Consider the following 12530-nt stretch of genomic DNA (forward strand, 5'->3'; position numbering starts at 1 on the left):
TTTCAATGGCCAAGCTGCTTGTCACCTGTGAGTGCTCCCAAGGAACCGGATGTGGGCTCCCCCACCTTTACGCCAACATCTGGCACAGCTGAAGGGAAGGCCAACACTCCTTTCAAATTGAAATATTTATAAGTATACAATTTGAGGCTAAGATATTATCATTCTCCTATTGAAAGCAAAAGCAATAGTAAAACGCATTTAGGTCAAAGGGTTAAAGACCTGTGAAAAACCACTTCTGATAAGTTGGAAACGTGTGTCTACATTTTCATATATATATATATATAATGGTAAAGAAACTCACATTCATAACCAGCCTTTTCCAAAGAGCGAAATCACAGGGACATGAACAGCAATGGGGCCAGTTAAGAGTTCTGTGTTCATCTTGATTCTTCACCTTCTAGAAGGGACTCTGAGTAATTCACTCATTCAGCTGAACAATAATGGCTATGAAGGCATTGTCATTGCAATCGACCCCAATGTGCCAGAAGATGAAACACTCATTCAACAAATAAAGGTAAGGTCATAGTAATTGTCCATGATTTTTAAAAAATAAGCATAATGTTGTGATAGAGAGAACGTGAGTGCCCTATTCCAGCTGCATGACACTGGTAAGTTATTTTTGTGTCTAAGTCTCAGTTTCTTCATCTGTAAAACTGAAATAGTAACAAGTTAACCATTAGGAGTCTTGTGTTATATGAGATAATAAATGCAATGCACATAACTCAGACTAATACATTGTTGGTGACTGATAAATCATGTACTGCTGTGGATTATGCCACGGAAAATTATTTAGTTCTAGAGTAAGGCAGAGTCAGCTACATTTGACAGATACTGTGAGATGCACAGATCCTTTGCCTGATTTTGCCCTTGACTCGTATCAGACTCTCCTTTTATTCTCCTAATTGAAGCCCCTTCCCTGTGATCCTAAAAGGAGCCCAAGATGCAAATCTCTATGTAAGAACAACCCTTACATAGATGGGAGAACACTTTGCATTTTCACAGCCCCAATTCAAGGGATCCTTTCAGGGATTTCTTACTACCTCCTATGAGGCAGAAGGGAAGGAAAGAAGGCTTCCTATCCTGGCAGAGGCATCTATACTGTTAGAGAAAGTCTTGTACGACAGCAAACAGCTAAAAATAAGCGGGAAATGCCTTATAAAAGACCACCCTGGAATTTGGCTATAGCACATCCAGAGGATGTACTGTACTAGTAAGAGTACTAGTCTGTAAAATGGGAATAATAATAATAAATATCTCCCTTATGGGATTTTGTGAGGATCAAAGTTTAACATGCATGCATATAAAGGGAAGCTGGGTGAAGAGTATGTAAGAATACAGTGCAAAATATTGTCTGGGTGAATAGTATGTAAGAATACGGTGCAATAATAAATTAGTCTAAATTTATCTCAGAACTTTAAACAATAACTTTAAAAATGCATACATAGTGCCTGGTACACAGTAAGAGCTCAATAAGTGGTGGATATAGTCAATGGTTACCAGTCCCCTTTTGATCTCTCTAGATGAAAAATTAATAGTACAAGGGCCCAGAGGGTTTTCCCCAGAGATCCCTTGGTCTAAGCAGAGCCAAATACAGAAAGGTAATGTTTGGAAAGAAACCCATCTCTACCTGCCAGGAATGTGTAGTTAGGGAATTGCAGCAGTAGGGGATGAGGAACAGAATGGAGGGCACCACATACCATTAAGCTTACCTACTCAACCCAAAGAGGACCAGGCTGTCTGTGATAAAAGAGATGAGAACCTCTTGAATCTCTAATCTAAAATGTTGAGTGAGTTTTTGATTGTTTCTAAATTTGGAAATGGCATCAGCAAAAATGTAACCAGTGTGTTTTGGTCTCCGGCTAGACGGTGGGATTCAGTAATATGCCAGAAGGAGAATGTACATGCTGTATTCATCTCTAGTGACATGGTCATTTGTATCTACAGTATGTAGTGCTTAGAGACTTCAAAGTGCTTCCACTTCATTGTCCTTGGAGGTTTTTCTCCTGAGATATGTACTTCTCACTACAATTATTAAATTGGCTTTCTAGTATGGATCCTAAAGTTGAGGGTGAGATAAGTTGGCTTCCACCATTTCCTTCTCTGTAACAAGAACACTTAGAGTTAAATTAAAGTTAATAGAATGCTCAGAGTCCCTAACTCCTTCCTATTTGATGTTCCAGATCTGCAGAGTTGAGGGACCTCATCGAGAGCCTGGCCACCTTTCCCGCCCATTCCTCCCTTTGCTCCAACAACCTACTTGCTGAGGAGAGACTCTCCCCTGGTTCCCCTGTGGGGACAGAAGCCTCTGTGTTAGCTTTTGAAATGCTTGCTTCAGCAGCACAGTCCCCAGATTTCCCTACCTACAAGACTAATTGATGGCTCTGTACCACTTCCATCCACTGCACTTTGCTAATATTAGCAAGGGTAAAACAAGACACAAGATGAGAAAGGGAGAGTCAGGGAAGCTCTCTCTCCCCGCATCAAATACACACACACACACACACACGTGTGCACACACACATGCACATGTACACACACACACACATGAGAAGGTATATGATAGGGTTATTTTGGGGGTCTCTGCAATGCACAGGAGCCCAGGCACTGCCTGTGTTGGCACTGCTATACCAGTTTGCCACTTACCAAACCTACTTTATTTATCCATTCATTTGTTTATTCATTCAACAAACATTTACAGAGCATCTAAATTATGTCAGGTACTAGGAGTCTAGTGGTCAATATACTGTCCCTGTCCTGAAGGAATTTCTAGCCCATCCTATAAACTGTCACCGCCAACCTTCTCTCAGCCTGAGAGTTTCAGTGTGTATTAGGAAAGGAGGTCATTTTCTGAAAATCTGGAATAGATGCCAAAACAAAGATCCCTTGTTAATGTTTCTATTACAATGTGGAAAACAAGAGTATTTCATGCCACTTATCCTTCTTGGGACACATCGAAAATTCACATTTCACAAGTCAAATGATAAGATAATACTCTAATATATGAAGTTTTACACCTGCTTTTCAAGTTTTTGGTGATCTTGCCTCATTTTTTAATTTTATTTTTTGAAGTAACATAATACTAAACTCTCCTAGTGAGTGTTAAAAATCTGGGAGTTTTAAAAGAGGAAAATGTAAATCATTAAGAACATTTGCAAAAAAATTAGAGGCAACCATTATTATCACTATTTGAAAGGGAGAAATTGAGGCTCAGAGAGGTAAAATAAGTTATCCAAGTTCACCCCTTGGGAAGAGGCACAGCAGGATTTATCCCTGCACTAACACCCAAGTGCTGCTTCCCCATAAAAAGATGAAGTGTTTCTGCTCCTAAGACGATCCCCACTAGGCAATGGAGTCTAGTCACTCTAGTCTGTTCCCACAGGGACTTTGCTCTTCCAGTGATCTCTTTGCCTTTTGAATTTTTGCTTTTTTCCGTTAGCATAGAAGTATTTTATAAAAGTTCCCATTAAAACAAATAAACAAACTGTCTTGTCCTGAAGCACACTTCCAGGTGCTGCTCATTTCTCTATTCCCCTTTAGTTTACAGAAATGCTTCTTGACCTGTTGTTGTCTGTATTCACTGTCTCCACTGCTTCACCTCCCACTTTCTCAAATCCTCTCATGGTGCTGCTGTCTTTATTCTGCTACAAGGGCTCACCATGCTGCCAAGTCCAGCGATCAGTTCTTAGTCCTCATATTAAGTAATAGCTCAGCAGTGCTTGACACTGATGATCATACCCTCCTCCATCCAATCCTCTCATCCCACAGCTTCTCATTTCCTCCACAGGCACTGACTGCCCTTCTGAGGCCCCTGTACTGGCTCCTCTTCTTACCTCTGAATGCTGGGCCTGGACTCAGTCTTCAGCCTCTTCTTTCCTCTGTCTACGCTCACTTTTGAAGCAAATGGTTTTCAGTCCTAACAGACCCACGCCCCCTTTCTATAACAATATCTTCTATCACTCTCCCTACTCTTTCATTGTAATGCAACTCAGGGAATCTGTAGAGACATTTATAATTTAACACTGTAGCTATTTCATTTTAGAGAAGTAAAATTAGATGTAATTTGAAAATATATAATTATGTCATCTTCTTATATTTAACTCTTAGTACTACACTGCCCAAAAAAGTAAATACTTCCATCGGCACTTGGCAAAGTTAAAAAAAAAAAAGAAAAATGAATAAATAAATAAAATAATACCATAACATTTAGTCATACATTTAATTTAATATAGTATATATTCCCAAAATTATTAAAAGAGTCAGCAGGTTTTAAAATCACATTCACTTTATCTCTTCACTACTACTTGCTGTGAAACCTTGAGAATAATTCTCAGTTTCACCCTCAAAGGTTTATTGATCCTCTAAGGAGCAAATGAAATGAAACTCATAGCTAACACTTTATACTTGCTTGTGAAAGTAAACATTGTTCCTAGCACATCATATGTTTCACTTTGTTCTTTACCACAACCTTATCAGCTAGTCACGATAATATTCCGTTTTGTAAATGGGAAAACTGAGGCTCAGAATTAGGAATTGCCTAATGTCCCACAAAAAGTGGTGCAGCCAGGATTAGAATCTGCCTCTAGAGTCTGCATTGCTAGTGATGATGCTGTGACACCGAGTATATGGTAAATGCTCAAAAAGCTTAGCTGATATTATTAAAAGGTATTTTTACATTTCTTCTCATCTTAACAAATAACTCATTTTTGAAAATGTGAAATCCAGATGTGAATTTGAATCACTGGTAATTTATTTTCAGTAAATTGTTATGTATTTTTTTTTCTTCCCAGGACATGGTGACCCAGGCATCTCCGTACCTGTTTGAAGCTACAGGAAAACGATTTTATTTCAAAAATGTTGCCATTTTGATTCCTGAAACATGGAAGGCAAAACCTGACTATGTGAGACCAAAACTCGAGACCTACAAAAATGTGAGAATATCAAGTTCTTCTTCCAAATTCCATGTTTTTCTGTAATGCAGATTTTTAAAAATCAAAATACTCTAGAATCAAATGTGAATGTTTAAAACTTACTCCAGTGTGAATAAGGTTAATTCATTTGCGAAACTTTGTGATGATAAAAACTTTTTGTTAAATTTCAGGCTGATGTTCTGGTTGCTGAGTCTACTCCTCCACAGAATGATGAACCTTATACTGAGCAGATGGGAAAGTGTGGGGAGAAGGGTGAAAGGATCCACCTCACTCCTAATTTCGTATCAGGAAAAAAGTTACAAGAATATGGACCACAAGGTATGAAATGTTCTACCTTACTTCTCATACAATTTAACTATTTTATGTTCAAAATATATCAACACTAGCATTATTTTTGTGAGTAAGCACATATAAGCCAAATAAACTATTAGAGATAAAGTATCATAGCATTTTTCACTTAAAATAGAACATGCAGTTCACTTAGAACTTCTAGCGTTTCTCAGCTATGAATTACTTTAGATACATGTATAAATATGGTATTTTGAGTTTTTATAAATTATTATTATACATTATACTATAACTGAAAAGGAGTTTAATTTGTATTGTTAAGTTTCTATGTATCTGTAAGGAGATAACTGAATTAAATCTTCTGCCTGCAATACATATGGTAGCCAGAAGATGGCGTATATGTGCAGTCCAGGCAGAAGTGCATTCAAATTATACACGCATTTTGTTAAAATGTAGATTCTCATTCATTAGGTGTGGGTGGGACTCAAGAACCTGCATTTTTAACAAGCTCACAGGAGATGTTGATTCTACTGGTCTGTGGATCACACTTTGAGTAGCAGACAGAATACCCTTGCAATTCTGCTCTCAAAAACATGTAACTAAAGAAAAAAACTCCAATCTTCCTTCACAAAATAATCATTTCTATATGAAGTACATATAACCATCATTGGAGAAAAATTAAAATAAACAAGCAATGACTATATATAAAAAATTAACTTTCCAAGTATAATCAAATGTGATCCATTACTAAATAACTAGTATTAGGCTTCTTTATCTCAAAAAAGATTTGGATCCCCTAGAACCAGCTTGATTTTCTTTTTTAAACATATAAGGCAGGAAAAGCAAATAAGCAATCAAAAGAACACTATCCAAACCCCACTCCCAAATACACCAGAGCACTTAAAGAATGATCAGAAAGAGGTGTCAAGAGTACCTCTCTGGTTCTACAATACATTTCACCTTCATAATAGGAAAAGAACATTCTCAATGTATGGCTCAACAATTGTTGAACTGATTGACCTAACTGCTTCATCCCACTCCTGAGCCCACGCAAGCCATCATGATTCTATATAAAACCATTCCTTTATAATGTCTCCTTTCTGTATTGTGACTCCACTCCAACTCTCTCACAATCTTCCTTTAAAGAGACAGACCACCAACACCTACAGAATAAAGTCCCAATCCCTAGTGTGGGAGAGTTTCCATAGAATGCCCTACCTCATATAACCCTCCAAATTCAGCCTCCCATGGAATTTACATTCCTGAAAAACTGAGCTGTACATAAATCATTAAGATTTCATTCAAGTTTAACAAATATGACTGAATGCCTGTTAAGTTCTAGACACTATGTGCCCAGATATGACAGTGAAGAAATCCTATTGCCTGTCCTCTTGGAGACAGTTGTCTAGTGTGGGAGACTGGCAAGTAAGTAGCAATGACTATTTATCCTTATAAGTGCCTAACTGAAGTTAGTGAACACGCAAACAGGGAGTACTGGGCCTAGGATAAGAATGTCAGGGCAGGCTTCTAAGCACACAGAAGCTTGATTTTAAAAGAAGAATACAAGTTACCCAGAGAAAGATAGGAAGAAAGTATTCCAAGCTAAGGAAACATATGTAAAAAAGACCAGAGTTGAACAAGAGCATGATGTAACCTAGAAAAAGAAGGAATTCAGAAATGCATCATAATTATAGAGCTGGGAAGTAAGTAGAGAACAGCAAGAAAAAAGGCTGCAGAGGAGCAGGCCTGAGGCATCAAGGACCTTGTACAGCATGCTGAGAAGTTGGACTTACCCTGAAGGATGGAGACATGGAGGCCAATCTGGTGACTATTGCAGCAATTCAGGAGTAAGTGGCAATGAGCCTGGAAAGGTGAGAATGGATCAAAAAGACAAAGGTGGAGTAGGAAGACCTTGAGGTTTGATGGGATATGATCCATGAGGGAGGAGAATTGATTGAGGATGCTGCCCAGGCTGCTATAGGAATTCCTGGGCTCCCATAGCCACCTGTGCTGACTTCTTTCATCATACCTGCACCACCAGGCATTTTCGTTTCTAATCACAAATATCCTCCACTACACCAGGAGCTATATGAGGATAGGGCAGCTGTTTCTCTGTGTCTGAATAACTGCTTGGCACTTACTAGGTGCCTGATTAACATTTGATGAGCCAAAATAAGTATTTAATTTAATTATTTTCCTAAAATAATATTTTAGGGAAATGTACAGTTGTGATACTAGATCTAAAGAAATCAAGTCTAAAAAATCAAGACAGCAAAGCATAAACATTCCAAAAAAATTGCTTTCTTCCAGTGTGAGAAGGTAATTTTGCCATTCTTATTGTAATCAGGTTTTTAAAATATTTTCTTACAGGTAGGGCATTTGTCCATGAGTGGGCTCATCTAAGATGGGGAGTATTTGATGAGTACAATAATGACGAGAAATTCTATTTATCCAATGGAAAAATCCAAGCAGTAAGGTATAGATACTTTGGTTTAACTTTTTCCATACAATTTTAAATTGCAAACTTTTTTTTCTTGAACTGATTACTTTAAAAAATGTGTGTCCGGTTGTATTTTCACTTTCAGATTTCCATAAAACTACTATTTTGTTTACTTTACAAGTGCTTCAGTTAATTGAATTCTTCACTCTGCAGATAGAAATCATTTGCCTCCTTTTTTAAAATATTGTATCAACTATAATAAATCTACAGGTGCTACATTCAGTGTCTCCATCATTCCATACAAGCATCAGCGACACAGACAGAGCTAATGAGGCTCTTCAGTTCCTTGAGGGAAGAATAATTTGTTTTTTGTTTTTTGGGTTTTTTTCTTGAGACAGGACCTTACTCTTTCACCTAGGCTGGAGTGCAGTGATGCAATCACAGCTCACTCCAGCCTCAACCTCCTGGGCTAGAGCGATCTTCCCACCTCAGCCTCCCAAGTAGCTGGGACTACAGGCACACATTATGACATCAGATTAATTTTTATATTTTCTGTAGAAATGGAGTCTCACTATGTTGCCCAGGCTGGTTGTTGAACTCCTGGGCTCAAGAGATCCTCCCACCTTAGCCTGCCAAAGGGCTCACACCTATAATCCCAGCAGTTTGGGAGGCCGAGGCAGGATCACCTGAGGTCAGGAGTTCGAGACCAGCCTGACCAACATGGCAAAACCCTGTCTCTACTAAAAATACAAAAAAATTAGCTAGGTGTGGTAGCATCCACCTGTAATCCCAGCTACTCAGGAGGAGACTGAGGCAGAAGAATTACTTGAACCCAGGAGATAAAGGTTGCAGTGAGCTGAGATTGTGACACTGCACTCCAGCCTGGGTGACAGAGCAAGACTCCATGTCAAAAAAAAAAAAAAAGGGAGAGAGAGACTAAGTGCACTGCTGCCTCCTAGAGCCATGCGTAGCCTACCGGATGCCTTCAGCCTGTACACTCTGCGCTACATGGACCACAGCCTCTGGGGGCTTCTCTGATGCAATTATACATTGTTTTGACTTTTCAAACCCAATGGGCACCATTCCAAACCTAACATCTATCTTTCCTAGTTCTCTTTCCTAAGCTTCCAGACAGTTAGACACTGTCTATTGCCTTGGCAGAAAGGCTGATTGGTGGTATTTCTTTCTAGAGATATTCTAGAAATGTGTACATGTACAGCATATTTTTCCTTCCACAGATAAGACATGATTACCACATACTCTTTAAAATTTTTAATTTTAATATATTAATAATATATATTACTCTTTATCTTCAAAATTTTAAATTATTTTAAAGGCTTAGAAGCAGTCACACAAATGTTAGTACTGCCCAGCACAGGTTACTTTATTCATATGATACAAAACATCTGTTGGAAGGCAACAATCTACATCATATTTAATAGGGAACACTAGAGACATTGCCAGGATTAAGAACGGCCACTATTACCACAATTATTGAACCTTGCTTAGGAAGTTGTGGCTAATGTAATAAAACTGGGGAGGTAAAAAGATGGGCTACTAGAAAGGAAGAGAGAAAATCACTGTTATGCAGATGATGTGATCCACTTAGAAAACACAAGGAAATAAATGGAAATTAAAATTGACAAGGGAAGCCAATAAGGTCACCAGATACAAAATAATTATTCAAATTACTTTTCCATATATTAGCAATAACCAGTTCAAAAATATAATAGAAAAATACTCCTTTCAAGACAGCAATGAAAGGTATAACAAAAGTAGAAACAACTCTAAGAAATGTGGAAGATGTATTTAAAGAAAACTATAAAATCCTTCTCAAGGGATTAAAAGAAAACCAAGACAAATTGAGAGACATTCAACTCATGGAGGATATAAACTCAAGCAAAATTTATATGTAGGTTTTATGAAAATCTGGTCAAAAGTACATCAATTTTTATCTCGTTAAAAAAATTCAAGAGTTCATTTAGTAGATAGTAGCTAAGATCACTTTGGGGGAAAAATTAATAAAGAGAATTTTTACTTTTCAAATTTTAAATATGCTATAAAACTAAATTAATTAAAACAATGTGGACAGACATTTACATATATGATAATTTAGTTACTATAGGTAGAATTACAAATCTATGAAAAAAGGTAGGATTTCTTGAGATAGACAATTTTTAACTAAGTGGGAAAAAATTAACATACTCTTTTCCAATTGGATGAACTCATTAAAGATAAAAAGCAAAATTATAATGAAAAATAGAAGAACATGAATAAGATCAAATCCCTAGACAGCAAAGCTCTTTCAATGCATTCAATCATTGGAAAATATAACTAAGAATAATAATTGTGACTACATATAAATTAAAAATTTTGTTGCACACAAACTAAACATAAACTAAATAAAAAGGAAAAAACAGTAAAAGATATTTCCAAAAATAAAAAAGCTTGTAGAAGCTTAGTATTGTGACACATAAAGAGCTTTTAAAAAATCAGTAAAACAGTAACATCCTAATAGAAAAATAGACAAAGGAGAAGGAATAAATAATTTACAAAAGAGGAAATTAAAATGCCTAGGAGTTTGAGACCAGTCTGGGCAATATGGTAAAACCGTTTCTCTACAAAAAAAATTTTAAAAATTGGCCTGGCATGGAGACATGTGCCTGTGGTCTCAACTACTTGAGAGGCAGAGGTGGAAGGATCACCCGAGTCTAGGGGTGAGGTTGAAGCTGCAGTGAGCCATGATCACACCACTGCATTACAGCCTGGGCAACAAGAGTGAGACCCTGTCTCAAAAAAACAAAAAGTAAAGAAAAGAAACTAAAATGCCCAATAATAAAAATATTCATACTTACTGGTAATGAGAGATGTAAATTTGACAAGGATGAGATTCATTTATTACCTAGTAAGTTACTGTCAGTGAGATGAAAGCTGTCACAGATGGTTGTTAGAGGCATAAGTTCATGCAACTTTTCTGGAAAGCAATTTGGGTGACACATATCAAATTTTAAAAATTTCTTGGTCCTGTGATTTCATGTTTAAAAATGCATTGTAAGGAAATGATAGAGCAGCTGTATCAACAGCCTTTAAAATGTTCAAACTGTTAGATCTAATAATTACTCAGGGAATCAATCACCATGGCAAACTTGGAAACATAGTCAAAATTGGATATGAAATTTTATTTATCCATTGATGTTTTATTTATAGTACTTACAAATTTGTAGGGGAAACTAAACTAAACAAGTTAGTCTGAATACATGTGATAGTATTAAAAGATAAAAAATTATTAACATTTTGAATTTTTTTTTGAGACAGTCTTACTATGTCCCTCAGTCTAGAGTGCAGTGGTACAATCTCAGCTCACTGCAACCTCTGTCTTTTCAAGCCAGTTTCAAGCAATTCTTGTGCCTTAGCTTCCTGAGTAGCTGGGATTACAGGTGTGTGCCACCATGCTCAGCTAATTTTTATTGTGTTTCTGGTAGAGTTAGTTTTCGCCATGTTGCCCAGGCTGGTCTCAAACTCCTGGCCTCAATCGATCCACTCACCTCAGCCTCCCAAAGTGCTAGGATTACAGATGTGAATCACCACACCCAACCACATTTTGAAAAATATTAAATAATATATCAAAAATTATATGCTAAGTTTTTTTAAAAAGCAGGAAACAAAGCTAATATGTGCAATGTTATGTTAATATGTAGAAAGTAAAAAATGCTTCAGCATGGTAACAGTAGCTCATTTCTGATGGTGAGACATGTTTTTTTCTTTTCTTTATGCTTTTTGCCATTTTCCAAATTTGCTATAGTGTTCATGCATTGTTATATACTTAAAAAATAGAATTAAACAATAAGATGTAGGGGAAGGCATTCCAGCTATAATAGCAACAAAACTCATAAATATCTAATATATGGAAACATTTAAAATAACTATGAACACACCAGAACTCTACAAAAACCATATGAAATAAACTACGAAAGAAAGAAACAAACAAGAAATGTCAGAAAATCTTTTACTGGAAATAAAAGAGGGTTCTTCACTTTCTAGGGATGAGGGGAATAGATTCAGAGGTGCCTGAGGACTTAGTTCTCTGTATTAATGCTAAAGCAGCCCTAAGGCAGAGCTGGCTTTTCTGCTGCATAGAAATATATTCTGATACTGTTTTTGTAATCCCCTATTTTCTGGCAAACAGAAATGACTCTGATGACAATTTAATAATTTTGCTATGACAGGAGATGTCCTTGATTTTTGGATCATGAGAGGAAAATCACATTAAGGCAATCTGTCAGAAACTGATCATAGACTCTGACCCTTTGAAATGATGACATCACCTAAACTTCTAACCTTCCTGTATTTTCAGATGTTCAGCAGGTATTACTGGTACAAACGTAGTAAATAAGTGTCAGGGAGGCAGCTGTTACATCAAAAGATGCACATTCAATAAAGTAACAGGACTCTATGAAAAAGGATGTGAGTTTATACCCCAAACCCACCAGACTGAGAAGGCTTCTATAATGTTTGCACAATACATTGATTCTGTAAGTACCTTGTTCTTTTCTTTCCCCCTAGATTATTATGAATTTAGTGAGGCTTTTACTCCAGGTGCTGTAAGGGGGAATCAAATTTTAGAGAAATCATCAGTGAGCAGTGAATTCTCTCTGGGACAAGCTGGGAGTACAAGTCAAGGATAAAGTCCTATCTTCCTTCCCCTCACCCTCCTAGTATCCACGCTTTCTTCTCCATCATCTCCCTCTCACCCATTTTTTAGTTCAAGTGCTTAGGATTACTTCAAATACTCAGAAAGGCATACACACACAGCCATTCTTACTTAAATAAGGACTTTACTCAGGGGGATTAGGCAGTTCCTTTTATTAGTTAAT

General features: G+C 37.0%; 1 protein-coding gene and 1 long non-coding RNA gene across 7 annotated transcripts in view; one reads left to right on the top strand and one right to left on the bottom strand.

The window, feature by feature from the left end:
- LOC128928210 (uncharacterized) overlaps positions 1 to 12530 on the bottom strand; it is a 188240-nt gene that overhangs the window by 44981 nt on the left and 130729 nt on the right. The gene's annotated exons all lie outside the window — the stretch shown is intronic.
- Positions 300 to 12530, top strand: part of CLCA1 (chloride channel accessory 1) — a 30710-nt gene continuing 18479 nt past the window's right edge. The window contains exons 1-5 of the mRNA XM_002751034.7: positions 300 to 514; positions 4788 to 4928; positions 5099 to 5246; positions 7587 to 7692; positions 12011 to 12188. Coding sequence (XP_002751080.3) covers positions 353 to 514; positions 4788 to 4928; positions 5099 to 5246; positions 7587 to 7692; positions 12011 to 12188 — 735 coding nt within the window. The 5' untranslated portion in view covers positions 300 to 352. The remainder of the gene's footprint in view (positions 515 to 4787; positions 4929 to 5098; positions 5247 to 7586; positions 7693 to 12010; positions 12189 to 12530) is intronic.

Source organism: Callithrix jacchus, chromosome 7 (assembly GCF_049354715.1).
Source record: "Callithrix jacchus isolate 240 chromosome 7, calJac240_pri, whole genome shotgun sequence".
NCBI lineage: Eukaryota > Metazoa > Chordata > Mammalia > Primates > Cebidae > Callithrix > Callithrix jacchus.